This window comes from Rhyacophila brunnea, unplaced genomic scaffold (genome assembly GCF_057557595.1).
Source record: "Rhyacophila brunnea isolate RB1 unplaced genomic scaffold, BYU_Rbru_1.0 scaffold_12, whole genome shotgun sequence".
Lineage (NCBI taxonomy): Eukaryota > Metazoa > Arthropoda > Insecta > Trichoptera > Rhyacophilidae > Rhyacophila > Rhyacophila brunnea.
In genome coordinates this window covers 25019561-25041946 of record NW_028232774.1, presented here as the reverse complement: position 1 = coordinate 25041946, position 22386 = coordinate 25019561, and the positions used below count along the sequence as shown (strand labels likewise).

General features: G+C 35.9%; 1 protein-coding gene across 13 annotated transcripts in view; it reads left to right on the top strand.

Annotated features, from left to right (window-relative positions):
- Nucleotides 1-22386, top strand: part of LOC147077972 (uncharacterized) — a 114146-nt gene that overhangs the window by 37519 nt on the left and 54241 nt on the right. For 8 of the 13 annotated variants that reach the window (XM_085961049.1, XM_085961044.1, XM_085961045.1 and 5 more), the window contains exons 3-6: nucleotides 10533-10680; nucleotides 14707-14841; nucleotides 15312-15446; nucleotides 16292-16426. In XM_085961049.1, the coding sequence (XP_085817175.1) occupies nucleotides 10533-10680; nucleotides 14707-14841; nucleotides 15312-15446; nucleotides 16292-16426 (553 nt within the window). Of the gene's footprint in view, nucleotides 1-10532; nucleotides 10681-14706; nucleotides 14842-15311; nucleotides 15447-16291; nucleotides 16427-19849; nucleotides 19961-21069; nucleotides 21187-21273; nucleotides 21370-22386 lie in introns of all 13 variants that reach the window. The other 5 variants (XM_085961041.1, XM_085961038.1, XM_085961039.1 and 2 more) reach the window with 2 other exon arrangements.

Sequence of the window (22386 nt, the reverse complement as noted above, 5' to 3'; positions counted from 1 at the left end):
AGTGAGATAGTTTAGCCTTCTGCGCGACAGTTGTATCATCGTTTCATATTTTTTATTGTACCCATCATGACGAAAATGCTTAATATCTACATACTTAATACCTCAGGCCTCGGTGAGAAAATACATTTTTAATATAATAAACATTAATAAATAATGTTGCCGAGGTGAAAGAGTGCTTACTAAGTAGTAATTCGATTGTATGAAAAATGTATGTAAGAAATTAAATGCACGTATTAAACAATATTTAAACAAATAATATTAATATGAGAATGAGTCGTATGTCATGGATTCTGCTAATATTGCTTAGTTCTCATGGAACCATCGATCGCCACATTTTTATTTATTTTTTATAAACCAATTGATTTTTTTTAAATCACACCCTTTTAGTTGATAAAAAATATGGTTTCTGTCAAAATAGGTACACGGAATTTTATGATCACGAAATCGTAAGGGATCCCAGGATTGCAAACTCTAATCAGTAAATAAATATGTCAGTGGTAATAACGGGAGTAAGCAAGATATGAATTGTTTATGCGCCACAATTATAGGTACGACTATTACATTTTAAGGTGTTATAGAAATATGGCTTGTTTTGTCCATGGCATCGACAAATCGTAGGTACCTGCTCCGATCGTCAGTTGGTATTTACATAAGAATTGTAAAGATGTTTATTGAATTTGTTGATTAAAGATATCCGAAAAGAAATACAGTAGGTAGGTTATATGGTATTTGACACTAGAAATGGAAGTAGGTGACTTTATAAGTCTGCTTATAGATGGCACTTTTGTTATAATTTTATATATTTCTATCTTTCATTGCTATACTAAGACCGTGCCTATAGCGTCGTGGGTCCCAGGTTCGAATCCTGGGTTTGGCAAATACACATGTTTTTCAATCTGTGTTTGAGTCAGGGTATGGACCTAATAGGTTTAACAAGTGATTGACAGTGACGTCCCTAGACAAAATGCCGCCCCTAGCCAGCGCCATAATGCCGCCCCATTTTTTTAATGTATTTTTATCATCCTTTCATGACTGCAATATCTATGAAATATGTTGTACCTATGGATACATTACTAACAAAATAAATACCACTAAAATATATAAAATTAAATTTAGATATAAAAAGCGAATAAATATAATATTATAATAGGTAGGTAATAATTATGTTAGACACCCAAATCACCAGACACATTTGGTTTGTACCATTTGGCAATAGACAGATTATTAGATTTATCATTTTCACTGTGCTCTTATTGTGCAACATGTAAACAAAATAATTGTAGCTATTTATATATATTCCAAATGATTCTCCTCGATTTGCCGCCCTTCGATTAACTGCCGCCCCCAAGCGACGCTCAATCTGCCTACCCCCACGGGACGTCACTGGTGATTGACATCCATTATTCATAAAAACAGAATCTGTTAATACAAAAATCTACTCTGTGGAGGCCCACATGATCTTATTAGGATCGGAAATCGAAAAAAATATCAAAAATGAAGTTATAGGGAATTCAATAAATCATTACGAATTAGAAGGATACTACAAAAAGGTCACGCGATACGAGAAAAGCATAGAGCTGACAACTCAAATTATTTAAAAAAAAAAATGCAGTAAATCACTAAAAACATTCGGAATGCCATTAATTTCACCTCGTTGAACCATGGGGTAACACGGAACACGTAGCGCCCGCCATAGACCCCGGTCTGGGGGCCCGTTTCAAGACGTGGGGACCATGGTGAAGATAAAGTTTATCTCACGCATTTTTAATGTTGTTGTTTCTTTACTTATAGTAATAGACACAATTAATTTTGTAACAAATATCCTAGTCGAAAATTACATTGTATGAATGTGGATGAATTATTTATTTATTTATAATATTTTTTCTTTGTTTCTAGATACCAACGCTTAAGAGACGAGAATAATTCTGCTTAAAGAGGATGTTTCATTCATCATTTGGATTCTGATTCAATAATAAATTAATTTTTAATTTCTCTAAAAAATCTGAGAAATTGTAATCGATCTTAAATGTTGTAGTTATTATTGCTTTTAAATTGATTTAAATATATTACTATTCGAGGTTTATCACAACAGTTGTTTTTTTTTAAATTTTGTTTTTCAAATAACATAATACACTTGTTGCTCTCTTTACCAATGATATTATTATAAAAATAAATACTACTTAAAAATGTAGAGGGTTTATGGTTTGATGCAATACTTAATGTAGTACTTACATTGTATACTTGTACATATTTATATTGTTAAAAACTCAACATGATGAAATAATGCATTTATTTACCTGTTTTTTGTTATTATTATTTTTTGTTTATATCTACACATTTGTTATGATTTTTGTTTATTGAAATTAAAGCACTTTATTCTTTATTATGTATGTTTTTTTATTTTGCTGCAAAACAATGCAAAGTTTTATAATATTATAATATATATGTAGTTATGTTATATTCTTTTTAGCACTACAACGATCCGAGTTCCAATAACAGTAGTGTAGTAATTTATGTGAAACAATTACAAACATTCAGGATTTGAGAAAATCACATAAATATATTGTGACCAGTGGCGGCCGGTGGTTTCCAAAATTGCTTTCATTGGGGGTGCACTCAAAATTTTCTTACCTTATTTAAAAAGCATATCAATTCAGCGTTGTTTCTGTTTAGCAAACACCTCAATCACTTCTCATTAAAGTCTTGAACTGTTTGTAAAAGTTTTTTCTCAATGCTTAATACAGTCACGTAGACATGTTAAGTCAGTCCTGATTCATGGTAAGTATTTCTGAAAGACGATTTAATTCTTTTAATGGTTGAAAAACACTTTCCAATTTCCACAGATGTCATCGGACCATCCTTTTTTATTCTGACTCTTATTATTATTATTGATAAAGTCTACGTTTACCGACATCATTTTAAAACACATACACTTCCCTGATTAAACAATAAGTATAGGTATATATTGTTATGAATTTATTTTTATGAACAAAACTATCGAAATAACGTGACAAAACACATAAAAAAGCCGACTAAAACGACGACCGCAGAAATCATACTGAATTGTATGTAAGAAATAATATTTGAAGAAAATATTAAAAAAACAAAACAGTCGATTGTTTTGAATAGGTAGGTACGTATTTTTCGACTCTCGACATATCGTCAGTTTCTTCGTCTACAAAAAGCAATAAAACTCCAGCACAATGCCTGCATTGTTAAAAATATGACATCATGCTATACATATTCACTTACTATGAGAAAGAACATCGTAACTAACATTTTAATTTTTTATAAATTATATTCAAATATTTGCAAATATAGAAGGAATAAAGGATCGATCCAAAATATTTATGTTGATAATCAATTTTTATTCAATATCAGCCTATTTTCAATGAATTTATATGAGATTTAAATACAAAAAATCTATTTTTTTATCAATTCTGCTGAATCTCAGTTACTATATTTTTCCGCGTAACTTTTGAGCTCCGTTCCTAATGGTCATAAAATTTTGTGTATTTATTAGTTATTTATCGTTTTCACGTGTCGGCTTGAACTGTTATTACCCAATGTAATATGAACGGCAAACTAAGATCCATATTTGTGCGTTCCGACGAGCGCACAAATTCGGTGACTGTTTACTGGGTAAATGCTTTTGGTATAAATTTACATGGATTAAATTGCGATAAACGAGTGATGACTTATGAATAGCATTGTTGCACATTGAGTGATGTTTAGGAAAAAGCAGTGCAGCGCACATGCATGGTGTTAGAGGAGCCGCCGCTGATTGTGACCTCACCGGATCGAACCCGAACCCACGGATAAAAGACCAGATAACGACAGTAAATTATTATTACTACAAAATTACCAAAATCAATAATTTTATTCAAAGTTTTAAAAAGTGTAAAACTTTTTTATACACTAAAGGGTGTTTCAATAAGAACTGAGTATTTTCCTTTTTGGATAAAAAAGTAAAGTAACATGAATAATTGTGATTTTTTTTATCTATTGTAACACTGATATATGTGAATTATATATTTATATATATATAACATAATAATTATTATAACATTCATAATTTTAAAACACTTCTAAAAATATATAACCACTAGAAACAAATCTTTTTGAAAAAAAATGACACCACTCGGGATTCATGCCCATGTGCACTGACCACTATGCTATATACGTGTCCTATCTAATTGCGACGAAGTTAACTAATAATTTGTACAATACTCTCTGAAGCGCTTTCTAAATTACGTTACTTATTGGCAATCGGCTTCTGTATTTTAAATCAAAGTATTGAATTACCTTAATTACTAACCGGTGGCAACATCACTCCAAATTGCTATTATCTCGTACTTGCTGCGATAGTTATTAATAGTTGAAGTTATTTATCTATTTTTTTTATTCAACGAATAATTTACAATACTAAAGAATGTAACATTCTTTTATTGAATCTACATAATATGAAAACACTTCTGAGAAAATATTATAACTTTAATCTTGTGAATTATTCGTTGAATTAAAAAAAAAGTTTATTAAATTATAGCATTGTTCGAATAGCCGGCTCCTCTCATTGGTTTAGCCATATTTTCCATGAATTTCGCAGATAAATCTGGCTCTACATTACTGATGAAGTCAGAGCGCCGTTCCGGTTCGTGAAATCGGTACAATTATCGCTCCGTCTCGTGGAAAAAAATATGTTGACCATCTGAGGTACATAGCCCATAAAAACAAAAATATACACTTTTAAATTATAAAATATACATAAATTTAGATATTTGTGTAAATATCTTCAAAAAACTATCGAGCGCTCCGGTTCGTAAACTTTTCCATTTCCAGCGCTGGATGAAGTGCCGAATAATGTCTGAGATCAGGAATCGTTTCTGGCTTACCAGCTTAGAAGTAAGCTTAGAGTAACTACAAAAGTAGAAGCCAAACAGTGTTAAATCATATGATCTCTGAGACCAGTTCACGTCGTCAAAACAAGACATAACATGATCATGGAACATGTCCTGCAATAACTCCCGTGTTTTCCGCGCATTATAACAGGACTTGGACCAGTCTGCTGAAACCACATGTTTCTCAAGGACATTCCGTCCAACTCATGCAAAACAATATGTAATTTATGTCACTGTTATGGTTGTTATCCGCCAGCAGTGCAATTCCAATCGTATTAAAAAACAACTGAAGACAGCTCCTGCCCAGAGACCATACTAGATTGAGACAACCATTGACATAAGAAATTAGTGTGTTATTTGAGAGATTTAAGGATGATTATAATAAAGTTATGGTGCTGCAGTAGCGACGGGTGGAGGTAGGCTGTTAAGATCCGCCATAACTAGTGCACATTATACTTTTTCAGTTGAGGACTTATTTAGGAAACTTGATTGGGAGGAAAAAGGTGTTCCAATTAACGGAGAGCACCTCAGTCACCTGCGCTTTGCAGATGATATTGTTATACTCTCACAAGACCCTAAAGACCTCCAAGGTAGAATGCAAGAACTCGCGGATGTCAGTCAAACGGTCGGTCTAAAGATAAATGTCTCAAAGACAAAAGTGATGAGGAACTGTTTTTCGGACCCTGCGATTATCTGTATTTCTGGCACCCAACTCGAGCAAGTCAGCAGCTATATCTATCTCGGACAGCAGGTGTCCATAGACGGAAGCATGCACGATGAAATTGCTCGAAGAACTAAGCTGGGATGGAGTGCTTTCGGACGTCTGAATAGTATCTTCAAGAGTGACCTACCATTATGTCTTAAGCGTAGGGTGTTCAACCAATGTGTGCTACCCGTGCTCACGTATGGCTGCGAGACGTGGACTCTCAACACGAGAGATGTCCAAAGTTAAGAGTCACACAGCGAGGCATGGAGAGGTGCATGTTGGGCATCACGCGAAAGGACCGTAAGAGAAACGAATGGGTTAGGAAGCAGACAAGAGTACGCGATGTAATAGACGTTGCCAAACAGCTGAAATGGAGATGGGCGGGGCACATTGCTCGCCGAAAGGACGGCCGCTGGACAAATGCCGTCATCCAGTGGTACCCAAGGGGCACAAAACGGCCACAGGGTCGCCCTAAAAGCCGCTGGATTGACGAACTGGTAAAGTTCGGCGGAAATACGTGGCAGCGAACGACACTTCGGCCTTCATCCAGCAGTGGATTGCCCCGGCTGATGATGATGATGATGATACTTTTTCAGTCATACGTATTTCTAATATATATATTTTATTGAACTAAGACTACAATTTACAGATGGAGTTAGTTAGTTTTTAAAAATAAACCAAACCATAATAGTTTTCGTATACTTTGGGCGATACGACAAAATTGTGCACACTTTTTCATTCATACCTACTTATTTGTTTTCGCTGGATTGCGAATATATATTAAATATTGTTGGTTAATTTTTTTGTAAATTCATTAATCCCTGCCTAAACCAAATTATAATAGATAAAAAATATTATTCTATCTCTAAAACATCCAAAGTCATGTATGAATTAATTGCATAGTTTTAGATATTTTATAAATAGACAAGTATTTTTTGATTAATGATGGCATGGTTTTGCAGGGTTTCATTGAATTTTAAAAACTAACCAACACCGTCTGTAAATTGTAGTCTTATTTCGTATGACTGAGTTTAGTGTGCACTGATTATGGCTCATCTTAACAGCCTACCTACACCCTTCGCCACTGTGGTTCTGTAACCTACTCTAACGTTAGACAGTATACACATTCAATAAAAAAAAAAATAGAAAAATTATGGATAAGGAAGATCCGTCAACCGTTTGACAAATGAATGAATTCAGCGGTGGAATGGTCGGCAAAATCAGGAGACTAGAAAGATTCGGCCAGGCTATTGCAGCAGTTCACATACAAACAGAGCTCGAAATGGACCAGGACGCACCGGAGCGCAGCTCCTGTTCGTGAAACCCCCAAAATTATCGCTTCGTCTCGTGTAAAAAGTGAAATACCTATTAAAGTAATAAAATTAATTTACTTCATACATCTTTTTTAAAGTTTGTACGAAACCTGTCGGATTGATAGTAAAAAAATATATATTTATGACGTAAACCTCGATTTTAGTCAGCGGCGTTATGCTCTAATCTTGCTTGCCACAAGTTTAAAAACAGTCATTTCATTTGATCGGTTGAGCTTGGCAGCTATATTTTTATATAACACATACAATTATTATTACATAAATATATAAATATTTTCGGAAAATTATCGAGCGCTCCGGTTCGTAAAATCTTCCATTTCGGGGAGTGCATACAAATAATTGAGTCTAAAACATCAGAACAACTACAATACGATAGACAGACATACACGTAAACGTATAAGAGAGAGAGAGAGAGAGAGGAAAACAGGGCGTCAACGCATGATAATGTCGATTGCTGGTACAGCCACCTGACAATATTTGCTAGTTACATAATATTAACCATTAAAGCAAAGAAAAATATTATAAATTTGGAATGGAAGTGATGAATGATGAATGATGAATGAAGAAATGAATGAATGTAGCGGTCAATACAAAATTCATTAAATCATATGACGGCATGGTGCAAGAATAGTAGACGAAGTGAACATTGAAATAAGCAGAGCTTAAAATGAAAAAGTTTATGAACCGGAGCGCGCAAAAACTTTTTGAAGATATTAACATAGTTATAAAATTTTATTTGTATATTATAAAAACACGTGTATCCGATTTTTTGTTGTATGGCCTATCAGCCCAGATGGCTAAATTATTTTTTCCACGAGACGTCGCGATGTTTTACAAATTTTACAAATTTTACGAACCGGAACGGCGCTCCGGTTCATTTCGAGTTCTGGAAATAAGCAAAAACAAACACAACACTTTGCAGTAGGTACTAATGCTAGAATTTGTTACAAGTGTAGGTCTCCAAATCACCTTGGCGAATGACAGGAGATACTCAGCGGCGCGTTTAGAGAGAGTTCCCCTAACACTTTCCTACTACCATCGTACTTAGTAAAAATATGAATGCACCTATATCCTGGAATCAAACCCTGTAACTTAAAACAATCACTATTAAAGATGACACATGAACTGATTTTGTAATGGAAAGATATTTCCGTTATTACTACGTTTAGGTAGCTATTTCTATATATACCTAATGATTCTCCTCGATTTGACGCCCTTCTAAATTCTCCCTAAATTGAATTATGCTCGATTATAATAATATATGGGTGCACTAATATAAGATCTCAAATGAAGATATCTTCTCTCAGGATTTACACAATACGGTTTTCTAAAAGCACATACTATCCTAGTTTAACAATATGTTTCAAACATATTTTCGAGAAGGTTCACAAGGCAAGGTCCGGTCTTAGGACGATTGGACCTCGTACCCGGAGATTTCGAGCGAACAAAAATAATGTAACTACTCGTATACTACATACAAGTTTAGTTTTTAATCCTAATAAAATATTAGAGTATAAAACAAAATTACGTGAATATGCCATTGTAATTTAAAAAATGCCAAAATAACATGTTTATAAACAGGATAGGTTTATTATAATAACTTTACTATAACTAGACAAAATACGCATGGCGTTTTTCAAGTTTGGGTGGGTTGGCAAGTTGTCGGTCAGTTACGAAAGCAGCAGCTTGTATTACACGTAGAAAATCGTTAAAATTATCTTCAATATTAATTATGACATGTCATCTGATTCACTGTTTTGTTCTTAAAATAATAATTATAGCTGTTACCCGACTCCGCACCAATATTTAATATCAAGTTTTCCATATCGTCGCTATAGGATTGGTTTGTCGAATATCCGTTTTTGTCGAAATCGACCTTTTAATGCATAATGATTTTTTGTATCTAAATGGACCAGAACCATCATTTTCTTTAAATTACATTGTAATGAATATATCAGTCATATGCTGTAAAAACAAAAATTTAAATACTTCTATGTATTTAAATATAGGATAATGCAATTTGTTTTTCGTCTCCTGAAAATTTGACATTTGGTCTATTCGACAAACCAATCCTACAGCGACGATATATCTATCCTAAATCAATTGCCTCATAAGAATCTTCAATTTTTATGATGTGCTCACAGCATTTTTTTCATTTATTCGGAGTGTAATTAAGGAATAACAGATCAAAATTTGTATGTTACGTCATATATATATCTATTGTTTGCCTTCCCGCATTACTCTCTGGTATAGGTAACAGGTACGCCAGTTGCTTCGTTTGTTGATTTAACAATATTATATTTCAAATTGTACTGTTTCTTCATCAGTTTTAAATATTCGGTCACATAACAAACAATAATTTTACGTGCTTGTCGTTGTAAGGGTGTTTTTATAAAATACCCCGATCGAGATGGGGTATCCATTACTTATTACATTCATAAAGGTAACAACTTTGATTCCAAGATATGTGAAACCGGGTGGTAAACAACAGGCTCATTCATATCACTAACTGATGTTCTTTTAGAGCAGTGCTCCGTAACCTTTTTCCACCCATGGCACACCAAAGGTCTTCCCAGAATTCCGCGGCACACCACACGTAAAACAATTTATACACTAAAACATGGACTCCACATCCTGAAGGGGGACCCCAGGCCAAGACCTTTAGCGGGCCCCCCTACCTATAGCTAAGGTTGAAGACAGCGTGATACTCTAAAATAGCATTTTTAAAATAGTGTTCGAGGTATAATTAATGGTATTAATTTTATATTTAGCAATTTTTCGTATGATTATATTGTATTAATATAATTATGGGTAGTTGTTGGGTTAGGAATAATTATTTGTCGAGTATTGACACAATAATATTAAGATTTTTTTTAAATATTAATACTAGCGTAGTAAAATAGCGCCGCAGGCGACTTTTTTTGACTCGAAAATGGGAGCTGAACTGCGATAGTTTTGTCGGAAATCCGAGGATATTTTTTATTAACCGAAATCCAGAAAATAACCACTGGAACGTCGGCGAAGTTCAGTTTTAACGTCCCGTCATTTATCAATTCAACAAATTCTTCTCAAATTTATAGGAAAAGCGATTCTATAGAATTTTCGGTATTGGTTTCAAAAGGGTTTCGTATCCAGTCGCATTGATTGTATGAAAGTACTGATGAAATTTCATTTGCAGCAAAGTTAAATGTTTTTGAGACGGATCCAAAATTGATTGCTTGTTTTCAATGGTGGTCTGGTAGTTCCTTTGAAACATTTGTAGAGATCCTTGTCTTAACTCCTTCTGGCAAAGTGCGAGTTTATTTTTGAATTCTGCTAATTTATCAGAGCACGTCAATTTATTTTCATTCTGACCTTGCATTGTTTTATTAAGTTCATGCAGGCGCTCAAATATATTACCAGCCATGTACGCAAATTTGGTTATTGTACCGCGGCACACTTAGCATCGTTTCATGGCACACCGGTTGCGGAGCACTGTTTTAGAGCACCGTGATTTTTTATTTGAGTATTCTTGCTACGGGCGCTGTGAAACCGAATATGAGAAAATCATTGTTTAAGCAACACCAATTTCATAATCAAGGTAAATTTTGATTTCAGGGAGACCAGCCCGTTGCACCAACTCCAAAGAAATGCACACCAGGTGAAGAGTTTAGAGTCGACTGCAATACTTGCCTATGCACCAGCGATGGGACCGACTTTGCTTGCACCAGACAGGATTGTGTCAAGTCGGAGACTCAAAAGAGATGTATGTAAAGATTCGTCTAATTTTGTTATTTGACCTATTTACATATTTCCAGGTATACATAGTTTAGCAGCAAAACTAGTATGGCCTGTCAGGATTTGGCTAATACATTGAGAATGGTGACACATCTGGATATTGCGTGTTCCTACGTGTCTACGTCTTAAAATTTAAAATTTCAAAGTCTTTCATAATACAATGCATTTGAGCATAGCCTATATTGAGTGCAATACAATTCAGACAAAGTTTCGCGCCAAAATTATGTGGTCCCATTGAAGCCCAGAAGCTGTAGATATTATAACTTTCGTAGGAAATAATAGTATAATTCTCACACATTTAAAATAAAACGCTTATTGTAGGTACCTATATCGATTAGCTAATTTACCAAATATAATATCAACCTATGTCAGCTTAAGGTGACACATCAGTAAAACGGCAAATAATTTTCAACTGTAGGCTCGACGAAATTTTGGACTCGCTGTCATTCGGAGAGAGAACGTCGAGCTGGAAACACGTCAATTTGTTTCGTGATGGCGACGGGCGTATTAATTCTTAAATCGTGTAAAGATTACTAAAAAAGTTACCCATTTACTTTAAAAAGAAAACATGTCAATGAATATATTATTATTGTTACTGATAGAACAATAAACAGAACATTAAATGGACACATGTTGGATTTATATGACAAATTATATTTCGTTTGACATGCGTCATTTGCACCCGCGACCCGCAATCCGCGCATCGCCTAGCCACGATCTTTTTAGACCGTGCCTCAACTGAGGTATAAATAGCCCTAACTACACGACTTCAAAATACCATTCATAGTAATTTATGTGCAGGGGCATTTACAGGAATATTTAATTATCTGTAGAAATAATATATTTTTTTAAGTTCAACCTTTGTTATCGAAAATTGAGATAAAATTCATGTCTAAATAAAACACGGTTCTTGTCAGTTGACAGAAAGCCAGTGGCAGACAAATTTTGAAAACAGCCGATATACTGGATTATTTTTGTTATGACAGGTTAGGTTAGATTGTCATTCTTAAATTCATGAATTTTGCCAAAATCGGTTATGAAAATTGGCGCAGTTCCCGCTTGGGTTCCTGTAAACTGACTTGTACCTAAAACTAAATATGTAATAAAAACTACCGAAATACAAGGGACAGTTCAGTAGTACAGTAGACAGTAAAAACAGTAGAAAATGAGTGTGTAATTAAATTAGAAATGCAGAACAACGCGTATTTTTTTCATCTCGGTGCTACGAGGGTGGGTCAATAATTCCTTAGAAAAAAGCATTAAAACAGTTTTTATTTTTGTATTTTTTTTTTATTTCTCAACATAATCTCCTTGGAGCTCAATACACTTGGTTAGACGTTTCTCAATTTTTTTTAAACCGTCAGAAAAATAAGTTTTCGGAAGGTCCTCAAAATAAGCATTTGTCCGATCGATGACTTCTTCATTTGAAAAAAAACGTTGTCCACTTAGCCATTTTTTTAAGTTTGGGAAAAGGAAAAAGTCACTGAGGGCTAAATCTGGCGAATACGGTGGGTGGTCGACCAATTCGAACTTCAATTCTTCAATTTTAGCCATTGATCGTAAACATGTGTGAACACGGGCATTGTCCTGATGAAAGAGGATTTTTTTCCTGTTTAAATGAGGCCGTTTTTCTTCAATTTTGTTTTTTAGCTGGTCCAATAAAGATGCATAATAATCCCCTGTTATTGTTTTTCCTTTTTCCAAATAGCCAACGAAAATAATTCCACGTGCATCCCAAAATACAGTAGCCATAACCTTACCAGCTGATTTTACGGTTTTCGCCTTCTTTGGACATGGTTCGCCTTTTGCAATCCACTGCTTTGACTGTTCTTTCGTCTCGGGAGTATAGTGGTGTATCCATGTTTCATCTACAGTCACAAAGCGACGAAAAAATTCATCCGGATTGCGTTGCATGAGCGACAACAGGGCTTTAGAGGCCACCACCCTATTGCGTTTATTGTCGACTGTGAGCAAACGCGGCACCCATCTTGAAGAAATTTTTTTCATGCCCAATTTGTCATGTAAAATAGAAATGACGCTACCTTTTGAGATCCCTGTAACCTCAATTATCTCACTCAACTTTAATCTTCGGTCACTTAACACCATATCGTGGATTTTATTGATCATTTCTGGTGTAGTCACCTCTACAGGACGTCCTGAGCGTGGTTCATCCTTTGTTGATGTACGACCACGTTTAAATTCATTTAACCAGTTATAAATAGTTGCAAGTGAAGGAGCAGATATGCCGTGAACTAAATCCAACTCATTTTTTATTTCCTTTGCTGTTAACCCTTTTATATTAAAATGTTTAATAACAGCTCTAAACTCAATTTTCTCCATTTTCCATTTTTCCATTTTCCACAAGCAAATTTTTTTTAAATGTACGAGAAACACACAACAACCCGACCAATCTGATTGAAACTTCGCAGCATACTGAATCGGTAGTGCCGCTGCATGAAAACAAACCGCTTACAGTACTAGTCGCGCCACCTGTCGGCTTTTCTAAGGACTTATTGACCCACCCTCGTACTATACTATACGGTGATCATGGCCCCCACAAAGGGGGGGCTGACAGGGCTCTAGCCTGGGAGCCCGGGCTTAGAGGGGGCCCGGCGCTGCGGTTCGATCAGTTAAGTGAAAAAAACACATCACAATTTTTCTTTAATAGTAAACAAAGTCGCCTGCGGCGCTATTTTCATTGATAACATAATTGACATTTTAAAATATATGGTTGTGTGATATAATTTGATGTGATGTGATGATTGATATAATTAAATGATAAATCACGCGCAGAGTTTTATTTTATAATTACTTAATTTAAGTGTGTTTCCTGACATACAAAATGGCTTTTTATCCAACATGGCAAAGGGTTGCATGTTATTTAGTTACCTACCACAAAAGGAGGTCGCGATCAGTGCTTCATAGTATTATGTTGAGTTCTCACAACTCAATAAAGCAACTGGGTTTATATTAAAATCGCTAAAAATACACGAAATACCACTTGGGGAATGCTACTGTAGAAAATCATACTTCCTTTAACCTTAGCGATAGGTAGGGGGCCCGCCAAAGATCCTGGGCTAGGGGCCCGCTTCAGGATGTGGGGGCCATGACGGTGATACTATACGGTCATCTCTTTCCGATAAGAAAGCACACGACAAACTGTGCTACGGTGAAATGTAATACGTACAATTTACATGTAACCGTTTTTTAGTGGGAATAGAGGGAGGCGTCTTTTTGGTTTTTTTACAAGGGGGGGGAGAGATTATTGAATGAGAGTGAATCAATTCCCGATTGATAGTTTTACTTGTAAGGGGTGGCAATTTTGGGGTTGCATCCGGGCGGAATTCACTCTTGGCGCTGCACTACGAACATAGTCAAAAGAAATTTGTTATCCGACACCATTAATAATTACTAACCAATTTTTATATTGATATTGACTATAAGTAATAAATACTATATTGTTGAAGAATTTAGACGAATAGCATAATTTATTAATTACTATTTTCAAAAAGAACGTTCTCGAACGGCTCCCAAATTTAAATCGTGTCCGGAAATTTGTACGTATGCAGTTCGCAGTACCACACTTCACCGTGAAATATTGTATCAGAAATATATGGTCTTATATGAAAGACCGTCCAACCTCTTTGGGTCGTATAGTACTGACATAAAACTCAAGTCTAAATAAAACACGGTTCTTGTCGGTTTACACTTTACAGGAAGCCAGCAGCTAACAAATTTTGAAAACAGCCGATATACTGGATTATTTGTTAGGTTAGGTTAGTTTTTAACTCTTGAATTTATCAATTTTGCCAAAATCAGCTATGAAAATTGAATTATTGTTTATAATGAATCTAATAAAATTGGAGACCGTATAGTATATGATCACATCTTTCCGATAAGAATTAAGTTATTACCCAGCTACTTACATTCAACAAGCACCATTTGCCATTGTGTAGCCATATAAATTGATGTATAATATCCCTTTGATTTGCAGCGGTAGATGTAAATGACCCCAACTTTACTTGTAATCCAGGAGAGACATTCCAAAACGATTGCAACAGATGCAAATGTGCCCAAGATGGGAACGGTGCCATTTGCACTCGGAAAGTGTGCAACCGTAAAAGAAGAGGTGAGTGTCAAATTTAGTTTGTTGATTTAACTATTTTTTGACTGTCCTGTAAAATGTGGTTATTTAGTGGATGTTGGAAACCGCTGTATAACTGCATTTTTCCAAAGATTATCCACTCTTTATTATACCACGTGCCACTCATAAATTGGTATGATAATCTGTGACATCTAATGTTTACTTCATTGGAAATCGATTAAAATGTAAAGTAAATTATTACAGAAAAAAATAATAAAACTACTACACTTAAATATTAAAAATATACATCATCAGCTTTGGTCAATTGATGTCAGCCATGTGCCTTCCACCCTTCTCGGCTCCTAGTTCTTTGCTGCGTTTACGACATCATGTGAGGTCACGTCTTTCTAAGATACTAATCAGGGTATGTTTTTTTGCATACATTGCGTAATCCATCAATATTAGGTTACAAAAGATACAAATATATTTTGATGTATGACCTTCTTGATTTGCAGCCGTAGATGTAAATGACCCCAACTTTACTTGTAATCCGGGAGAGACTTTCCAAAATGATTGCAACAGATGCAGATGTGCCCAAGATGGGAACGGTGCCATTTGCACTCGGAAAGTGTGCAACCGTAAAAGAAGAGGTTAGTGTCAAATTTAGTTTGTTGATTTAAGTATTTTTTGTCTGTCCTGTGAAATTTGGTTATTTAGTGGCTGTTGGGAACCGCTGTATAACTGCATTTTTCCAAAGATTATCCACTCTTTATTATACCACGTGCCACTCATAAATTGGTACGACAATCTGTGACATCCAATGTTTACTTTAAAACCTATACGATAACTTGCAATAACTCATAGATGAACACCCTTAGTTATCTGCAGGTCAGGTGATTATCACTAGACTAAAAGTGAAGTGGGTATGGGGAATGTATATGCAAAAGTGCGGAAATTCCACGGTTAAAGCGATGAGAAGCTGTAAGATTTCTGCTAGATTTTCTTAACTCCGCTGTCCCCCACCGTCTCAAAAATCATATTATGGATAGTTTTTTCAAAACGGACCAACCCCAAACTATCTGTGTATGCGGTTGAAGACATACAAGTATGTACAGTAGTTTTTCTCAACTTGAGATCATTGGGAGCCTCAGAAAATTCTAGGGAGGGCATAGTCAATTTAAAATAATTTTAAAATCAATGAAATCGATTAAAATGTAAAGTAAATTATTACAGAATACTATTTAGTATATATTAAAATACTACAATTAAATATTTAAAATATACATCATCAGCTTTGGTCAGTTGATGTCAGTCATGCACCTTTCACTCTTCTGTGTTAATAGTTCTTTGCTGCGTTTAAGACATAATATGGGGTTACGTCTTTTGAAGATACTAATCAGGCTATGTTTTTTGCATACATTGCGTAATCCATCATCAATATTTGGTTACAAAAAGATACAAATATATTTTGATGTATGACCTTCTTGATTTGCAGCCGTAGATGTAAATGACCCCAACTTTACTTGTAATCCGGGAGAGACTTTCCAAAATGATTGCAACAGATGCAGATGTGCCCAAGATGGGAACGGTGCCATTTGCACTCGGAAAGTGTGCGACCGCAAAAGAAGGGGTAAGTGTCATTTTCTGTTTGTCATATTTTATGTTTGTTCGTTGATCCAGCTGTTTTTAGGGCTACGCCGTGGTCCTTATGTGGCCATTGGATACCACTATATTGTGGCATTTTCCAGCGATTATCCAGTCTTTAGTATAAGATATATGAGTATGGACATCAGTATTTCTCAACCGGAGACCATGGCCCTGCATAGTAAAAATAAAATATGAAAATCAATGAAAACGATTAAGGAGGATCACATCAAAAAATGTGATTTCATAGAGACATCTATTACCCGAATTGCGAAGCGAATATAATAGAATGTGGTTCCAATTACATTCCAATTAATAACCTTCGATGCATCTAAACTAGATGTCACTGTAATTTTTAATAAAAATTATATTCATCAAATTCTAAAAACTCAATAAGTAAATAATAATTACAGAAAAAAGATTAATAATCCTACTAAATTTAAATATTAAAAATATACCTACATCATAAGATGGGGTTGATCCACTGCTGGATCTGCCTTCCACTCTTTTCAGTCCCTAGTTATTTGCTGTCATGTAAATCCACCGAACTTTCACAGTTCATCTCATGGTACCCACAAGGGGAGTGGGGCTGCACGGCTCTGGCCTGGGGGCCTGGCATAGCGAATCGACCTGATAAGTGAGATAAACACACATAACAAATTTGCCCTAATAGTAAAAAAAGTCAATAACGTTACTTTTATTTAAAATTATGTAGTTGTACGATATTTTTTATAAATTGTGTGTTGATACTCGACAACTCCATAATTCAAAGGGATGTGTTCAAATATATAAAAAAAACACTAAATATACCTATATTTATATAATTTTACCGCGTACACCATTTGGAAAACGCTACTGTAGAGCATTACACAGCCTTTATCCTTAGCGATAGGTAGGGGGGCCCGCTTCAGGATATGGGGGCAATGGTTCATCTATCCAGCGGGTTTCAGGGCGTCATCCCTTGGGTAGTACATTGTATGACGGTATTTGTCCACTGGCTGTCCACACATTGAGCGACCTATCCAGCCCACTGCCATTTCTTCAACTTGTAACCTCAACCATATTGCGTACTCTTGTCCTAGTAATCCTAGTATCCTTATCCATTGGTTTATTTTGTGGTCTTTCCGCGTTATGTCCAACGTGCATATTTATATGATGCGTTGAGCTATGCGTAATTTTTGGAAATCTTTTACATTAAGGGTCTCTCAAAGGTCCATGTTTCACATGCATAATATGTCTGCACTGGTATCATACATTGATTGAGCACAGTGACGTCCCTAGACAAAATGCCGCCCCTGGGCAGCGCCAAATGCCACCCCATTTTTGTATAAAATATTTTTTATCATCCGTGTTCGTGTCGTTTCTGGTCACCAAGGATGTCGAAGGGAAACGGAAGTAAACTAGACATCACGAACCCGACAAAAAAAAAATACAGCCCTGTTTAACGTTTTATGTTAATTAATGTATTTTGTTTCCAACCAGTTAGCTGATTTTTTTAAATGAAAGATATTTTCGTTCTTTAGTACTCAGTTTAGGTAGCTATTTCTATATATCGCTCATGAGAAAACAATACCTTGTATGCCACAAAACACGAGATGAAGAAAACTCTTTATAGTCAACTATCAAGGCATAAAAATTCTTAATTTTTTGTATATCACTATTAAGATTAATAGTAGAATACGAAAAATACGTGATAAATTTGATGGAATCATAGAGAATATAGATATTTTTTCATCTCATCCACAAAAAGTGTCATGTGGCATACGAGGTATTGCTTTCTCATGAGCGATATACCAAAAGATTCTCCTCGATTTGCCGCCCTTCGAGTAACTGCCGCCCTCAAGCGACGCTTAATCTGCCTACCCTTCACGGGACGTCACTGATTGAACATTTTACTCTTAAGTCATAATGGGAGGTCACTTTTAAAAACACTATTAACGACAGTTGGCAGTTCGCGGTGCAGTCATGGGTTTACCAAGTTAAACAATATCGCGCCTGACCAGTGGCGGCTGTACGACTTTATAGGTGGCGGTATTTAGCCATTAATTATTAAATATACCTACCTACTTTCTAATATTATACATTATGTAGGTACCTAGCTATAATATGATTATTAATTAATGGGTTATTTTATATGTTAAATACCCTTTTTAAAATAAATAATATCATTATCCCAGTCATTACTCAATCACATCTAGCAAGCTCTTTTTACTCACTTCAGGGTTGCTCGGATTGCTCCCCAGTCGGCGCATACTGACGTTAATGCATTCGAATCCATTGTATAATGAGATATGTACCGCAGAGACGGGATGGCACACAATCATCGCGGTCAGCGAGAAATAGACGCCATAGCTTTCTTATTTGTACAAAGTACTAACTATTTTATTGCCGCGGAAATCCGACATTATATTATTACAAAATTTACAATAATTGCTTTATTTTATAATAATAACAAATATATCTATAAAATAGCGACGAGTTGAGATGTATGTATACAATAAATTAGGTATTTAATTTAACCATAATATAATTAAATATGTAGGTATATTATTATTTATTAGATGTGAATTTTTTACATAATGGGGATGGTCCCTATAAACCACTAAGATTGGTGAGCGCCTGAGTGATTTTAGAGTTCAGTGATGTATTAGAATTAATAGCCCTGCAGGCGTGCATTTCAGGGACAGTTCGTATATAGAGATATTACTTGGGGGTTGCGGAGGCGTCGCACGCGCATTAATTCGTGGCACCACTTATCCGGCTCGCACATCACAACTCGCCTTGTGTGCCTGCCGGCCATAAATCAAAACTTTTTAGACCCGCCGGTTAGTGTTGCATGATACAACCTCGCACATCTCTAGCGACATCGACATTCGCCGCATTCGCGCGTAATCTCCCGAAACGTCAAAATATACTCTAGCTAGACGACGCCATTGCGCAAATATGTCATCAGACGCGGAAACAGCGATTATTATGTATTGGTACCGGAGACATTTAAGTAGAAGTCTCTCGTCTGCCATTTTTATTGTGTTGATTGTATAAACAATCGTCAAACGCAGTGACCAGCGATGAGCGAGCAATGACAGTGTAGACAGAGACAGAAATGGCCGATTGTGCGGCTGTGCGCATGCGCGGAGTCGACATTTGTCGATATCGACATGCAGGCTCTAGCAAACGCAACTCGTCGCATGCAGGAGCGTCGCAGCGTCGCAGTTGCATCGGCCAATCTGCGAAGCTCCATTTGATAACGTTTGTTTCTTGGTTTACGATGACGTCACATCGACGAATTCGTCGTAAGACGCATGCGGTGAGTTCTGATGTGCGAGCCCTCTTATAATCGGTTAAGCTAATTTAATGGTTAGTGATCTATTATTATATAATTGCTTATTTTTTATTTACATTCTCTTAGAAGCGGTCTGTACTGAAGGTGAGGGAAAGACGCTTGATTGTAACACCTGTTACTGCACAGGTGGAAGGTGGGCGTGTACATTGATCGGATGCATAACAACACCCATTCGTGGTAAAAATAAATGTCTTTTAGTAACAATTAGAGAAATAGGCTTTTCTGAGAAACAGGAGTTCAACATCGAGACCTGTGGTCCTGGGCCGCAATTAGGGATTGCAATACCGAATGAAAACATCAATACCGGTTTTTCGGTATTGCATATTGAATACCGGTATAAAACCCGGTATCCGTTAATAACATAATATCTAATAATTATACGTGGCGCATATTAATGTGTTAGTATGATTAAAAACATTTATCTGCCATTATATTCGCTCAACGGAGTTGCCTGTGCAATGTCCGCAGTATTACCTCCATTTCATATGCATCTAATTTTGTCGCACGTTGAAATTCGCGCGTTTATTGTCCGCCTGTGGTAAAGTGTTAGCATGGTGATACATAATCATGGTAAACAAATAAAATAAACAAGAGTGTAACAGTCACAAACGAATCGAGATTTAGTTATAAATGGAAACTAAGACAATGTATCGCCATGTAAAAGCATGCATTATGTTAAGTACAATATTATAATTTTATCAGAAATATTACGAAGTATAGAAAACGGTGGCAGAAGGCCCAAGCATAGGAAAAACGACCCACTGCCAAGTGGTTGCTTATTATTAAAATTCGCTGCGTATAAAGGGGAATGGGACGACTGGCCTCCGGATAATTGGACGCCGCACTGTCGTAGACACGTATGTCGTATACAGAACGTAGACGAGGTATTTTAATCAGTTTCTATTTACTACTTAGTATTGAATTCATTTTACTCTTAACATAATGTATTATTTATCGCGGATTGAGAATTACCATGCCTAAGGCTTTATATAAAATAAAATTAACGATTAAATCATTGTTTACGTCTGGATATTTACATTCTCACCAACTATTAAATCATAATATAATCATTTAAATATAAATAATAATATAGAATATTTTTTTAAAAGTACCTATAAGTACCTAACGTCTATTTATTTTCGAAATCCGTGACGTCCAGTTGTTCGGTGTCAAATCGTCCTAGACCCGTATAATGTGGGGTTATTCGTGACGGTCGATCTAGCAATAGTACATCGTGGAAGTGCATGTAGTTTTAATATACAATAATGTCATTTATATCCTTTTAGAACCGGATTGCAAGGATGGTGAGTCGATGATGCAAGATTGCAGTAGATGTACTTGTGAAGGAGGAATTTGGTTGTGCAGGTCTATAAACTGTAATGTATCAATAATGCCAAAACCAGGTAAATAAATAATAATATAATATATGGTAATGATATACTTCAGATAGTGTACATCAGTATTTTTCAACCTTCTTCTTCTTATTAAAGCGCCGAACCCAGTGACATCCCGTAGGCGTAGGCAGATCGAGCGTCGCTTAAGGGCGGCAGTTACTCGAAGGGCCGCAAACACAGGAGAATCATTTGGTATAATAATATGTAGAAATACCTACCTACCTTAACATAGTAACAACGAAAATGTCTTATGGCGATAAACAACTCATTACCTGTGTCAGCAGATGGATCGGCGATTACAAATTCTTTAATATGCATTTCCGTAGTGTCAAATTAGGTTATTTTCCGCGATATCTATATTCAATTTTATACAATAGTCAGCTACTCGTATGTCTATTGACGCAAATGTCAGTAAGTAGCAGACTCGATTAATATAGTTATTTCCTAAATTTTAATGGGTAGATATTATTTTGATTGTATAAATAGTGAATAATAATTCATCGGAGATGTCACTCGAATCTAAGTACCTGGTCCGTTACTATCTCAGTCTATGTCATCATCAGGGGCGCGATAACCCAGTGTGGGTCCTGGCCTCCTCCAACAACTCCCTCCACCTGTCCCTATCCAGTGTGGCCGCTTTCCAATTTGGTACCCCCAGAATACGGCAGTCACTGGCAGCTCCGTCCAACCAGCGAATCTTTGGCCTCCCTCTTCTTCTACGTCCTATTGGATTGCTGGAAATCACTTTTTTTGCCGGTTCATTGTCATTCATACGGCGCACATGACCTAGCCATCGCAGTCTCCCAATCTTAATTGATTGAACTGCGCTGCAATCTTCTTACAGCCCGTAAAGCCCAGAATAATATCTTCTCCTCTTATTGGTGCCATCACTGATCGGTCCATATATACGGCGGAGAATTTTTCTTTCAAAGATGTTCAGGGCTCGTTCATTTCACAGAGTAACTGGCCAGGTTTCCGATGCGTAGGTGAGCATTAGCTTTACAAGTGTCTTGTAAAGAGTGCTTTTAGTTCGGCGAGATAGTATGCGGGACTTAAGATGTCTTAACAAGCCAAAGTAGCATTTATTCGCAGACAATATGATTCTCTTGTTGATTTCTTCTGTAATATCATTATGTCGAGTTACAAGAGATCCAAGGTAGGTATATGAAACTGTTGACCGTATCAAACTTGTATGCACCAATGGTGCGA